Genomic DNA, 3,862 nt, shown 5'->3' on the forward strand with positions numbered 1-3,862 from the left:
ATTGATGCATTGTTGGTGGAGTTGTGAATGAATCCAATCATTCTGGAGAGCAATCTGGAATTATGCCCAAAAAGTTATCAAACTTTGCATACCCTTTGATCCAGCAGTGCTTCTGCTGGGCTTATACCCCAAGGAGATACTAAAGAAGGGAAAGGGACCTGTATGTGCCAAAATGTTTGTGGCAGCCCTGTTTGTAGTGGCCAGAAACTGGAAAATGAATGGATGCCCATCAATTGGAGAATGGTTGAGTAAATTGTGGTATATGAATGTTATGGAATATTATTGTTCTGTAAGAAATGACCAGCAGGACGAATACAGAGAGGATTGGCAAGACCTACATGAACTGATGCTGAGCGAAATGAGCAGAACCAGGAAATCATTATATACCTGAACAACGATACTGTATGAGGATGTATTCTGATGGAAGTGGATTTCTTCAACAAAGACAAGATCTAACTTAGTTTCAATTGATCAAGGATGGACAGAAGCAGCTACACCCAAAGAAAGAACACTAGGAAATGAATGTAAACTGCATTTTTGTTCTTCTTCCCAGGTTATTTATACCTTCTAAATCCTATTCTCCTTGTGCAACAAGAGAACTGTTTGGTTCTGCACACATATGTTGTATCTAGGATATACTGTAACATTTAACATGTATAAGACTGCTTGCCATCTAGGGGAGGAGGGGGAGGGAGGGAGGGAGGAAAAAAGTCTGAACAGAAGTGAGTGCAAGGATAATGTTGTAATAAATTACCCACGCATATGTTCTGTCAATAAAAAGTTATAATAACAAAAAAAAAATCTCCCACTTAAAAAAATGATTTTATTTTCAGCCAGCATTACAGGATATATTTATACTTGTATGTGTTTGTTTCTTTCAGATGCAGAGACATGGTTTGATATCAAGGAGATGAGTGCAAATCTGAACATGATCTCAATGGAAGACTTTTTTCAATATAGTGAATACAGGGTTGTTTTTCCTAACCATAAAAGAAACCACATTGGAGAGGAACATTGTGAATGGCATGCACACAAAAAAGCTTTAAGAAAGAGTTCCAGTGTTGCTAATGATAAGAATATACATCCTGAAGAGAAGACACCCGAGTGTCATGAATGTGATAAAGCTTTTCTTGTATCCTCTTCCCTTCTAACCATCAGAGAATCCATGCTGGAGAGAAATCTTATGAATGTAAGAAACCTGGAAAGACTTTGAGAGAGCGATCTACTCCTGCTAAATATGAGAGAATTCACATGGAAAAACAATCTTACATATGTAATCAATGTGGAAAGAATTTCCAGTGTTATGCCAAATTGGCTCAACATCAGAGAATTCACACTGGAGAGAAGCCTTATAAATGTAAGGAATGTGGAAAAGCTTTCATACATCATCCCAGTCTTGCTAAACATCAGAGAATCCACACTGGAGAGAAGCCTTATAAATGTAATGAATGTGGAAAGGCTTTTACACGGAGTGACAATCTTCATGAACATCAGAGAATCCACACTGGAGAGAAGCCTTATGAATGCAATGACTGTGGAAAGGCTTTCACATATCACTCTTATCTTATTGCACATAAGAGAATCCACACTGGAGAGAAGCCTTATGAATGTAATGAATGTGGAAAGGCTTTCATACAGAGCTCCAGTCTTCATAAACATCAGAGAATCCACACTGGCGAGAAGCCTTATGAATGTAATGAATGTGGAAAGGCTTTCATACAGAGCTCCAGTCTTCGTAAACATCAGAGAATCCACACTGGCGAGAAGCCTTATGAATGTAATGAATGTGGAAAGGCTTTCATGGATCACTCCTACCTTGCTGTCCATCAAAAATCCACACTGAGAGAAGCCTTATGAATGTAATGAATGTGGAAAGGCTTTCACAAAGAGCTCTTACCTTGTAGCACATCAGAGAATCCACACTGGAGAGAAGCCTTATGAATGTAACGAATGTGGAAAGGCTTTCACAAGGCACTCCCATCTTGATGCACATAAGAGAATCCACACTGGAGAGAAACCTTATGAATGTAACGAATGTGGAAAGACTTTCACATATCACTCCAATCTTGCTGTCCATCAGAGAATCCACACTGGAGAGAAGCCTTATGATTGTAATGAATGTGGAAAGGCTTTCACAAATCGTCCTACCTTGTAGTACATCAGAGAATCCACACTGGAGAAAAGCCTTACAAATGTAATGAATGTGGAAAGGCTTTGTGGATCACTCCTACCTTGTAGTACATCAGAGAACCCACACTGGAAAGAAGCTTTATGAATGTAATGAATGTGGAAAGGCTTTCACAAGGCGCCCTGCCTTGTAGTACATCAGAGAATCCATACTGGAGAGAAGCTTTATGAATGTAATGAATGTGGAAAGGTTTTCACACAGCTCAGCAATCTTACTTCCCATCAGAGAATCCACATTGGAGAGAAGCCTTATGAATGTAAAGAATGTGGAAAGAGCTTTCAAAGCGCTCCTCCCTTGTAGTACATCAGAGAATCCACACTGGGGATAAGCTTTATGAATGTAATGAATGTGGAAAGACTTCACAAAGCACTACTTCCTTGATGTACATCAGAGAATCCACACTGAGAGAAGCCTTTTGAATGTAATGAATTGGAAAAGCTTTCAGAAGGCTCCTCCTTGTAATACATCAGAGAATCCACACTGGAGAGAAGCCTTACAAATGTAACCAATGTGGAAAGGCTTTCACAAAGCGCACCTACCTTGTAGCACATCAGAGAATCCACACTGAGAGAAGCCTTATGAATGTAATGAATGTGGAAAGGCTTTCCTAGATCACTCCTACCTTGCTGTCCATCAGAGAATCCACACTGAGAGAAGCCTTATGAATGTAATCAATGTGGAAAGGCTTTCATATATCATTCCCATCTTGCTGTCCATCAGAGAATACACACTGGAGAGAAGCCTTTAAATGTAATGACTGTGGAAAGGCTTTCTCACGCTGCGAAAGTCTTGGTAAACATGTGAAAATCCACACTGGACAGAAACCTTCAGATAATGCTCAAATCTTGATAGCAACAAAGAGTGCACATTAGAGAAAAACTTTTGAGTGTCTGAATCATGGTAAAGTTTTTAATATATATTAGTCCCTGACTAGACATAGGATATTGCATACTCAATGTAAACCTCATTCATCTAATCCATGTGGAAAACCATTCAGGCTCACTTCATCCCTAAATTGCTTCCAGAAAATTCCTAGATTGAAATCAAGGATAAAGGCATAAAAATGAAGGACAGAGCTTGTTAATCAGGAGGGATTTTCTGCTTGGGAAGAAATCTCCTATGGACTTGACACAGGAACGTCTTTAGCCCAGATTCATCTCTAAGTTTACATTTGAGGATTTGGAGTAGAGGGAAGACTTAAAAATATGCTGAAGGAAGACATGCCCTTACCTAGAACATACGAATCACTATAAATCACAATATTCACAATGGAAAGAAACATTATACAAAATATTTGCAGAAAAGCTTTCACCTGGATCTCATCCTTTGTGTAGAAATCTTCCTGCAGATAAAACATGTGAATATAATAAATGAGGGGAGACCTCTTCCTATTAGCACAGATTTCATGAGACATTGCAATTTTATAACGCATATAAAGGTCAGAAAAGTTTTGAATTTTTCTTTGAATCCCAAGATTGGTATCTAAAGAAGGGTCTTTATATTGGGGAACTAATTGTTTTAATCTCTTTGCTCTATCAATAATAATTCAGAGATTTTAAAATCTGATTTACATTTTTATTACTTAATTTTCCTCTTCATTCTCTTGCTTATTCCTAAATTCTTTGGCTTTCCATCTATGTGATAAGTCATATGTTGCATATTCTAATTTTCTTT

At 38.2% G+C, this 3,862-nt stretch overlaps 1 protein-coding gene across 1 annotated transcript; it reads left to right on the plus strand.

Annotated features, from left to right (window-relative positions):
* Positions 1 to 1,151: 1,151 nt before the first annotated feature.
* Positions 1,152 to 2,063, plus strand: LOC116423056 (zinc finger protein 2 homolog). The gene has a single exon (XM_031964068.1). It carries the CDS (start codon positions 1,252 to 1,254, stop codon positions 1,855 to 1,857), a length of 606 nt encoding a protein of 201 aa, XP_031819928.1. The 5' UTR covers positions 1,152 to 1,251; the 3' UTR covers positions 1,858 to 2,063.
* The last annotated feature ends 1,799 nt before the right edge of the window (positions 2,064 to 3,862 follow it).

The sequence above is a fragment of the Sarcophilus harrisii genome, chromosome 3 (genome assembly GCF_902635505.1).
Source record: "Sarcophilus harrisii chromosome 3, mSarHar1.11, whole genome shotgun sequence".
Lineage (NCBI taxonomy): Eukaryota > Metazoa > Chordata > Mammalia > Dasyuromorphia > Dasyuridae > Sarcophilus > Sarcophilus harrisii.

Excerpts from the sequence above, each read along its gene's own strand:
- LOC116423056 (XM_031964068.1), top strand. The coding sequence starts at position 1,252 with ATGGAAAAACAATCTTACATATGTAATCAATGTGGAAAGAATTTCCAG.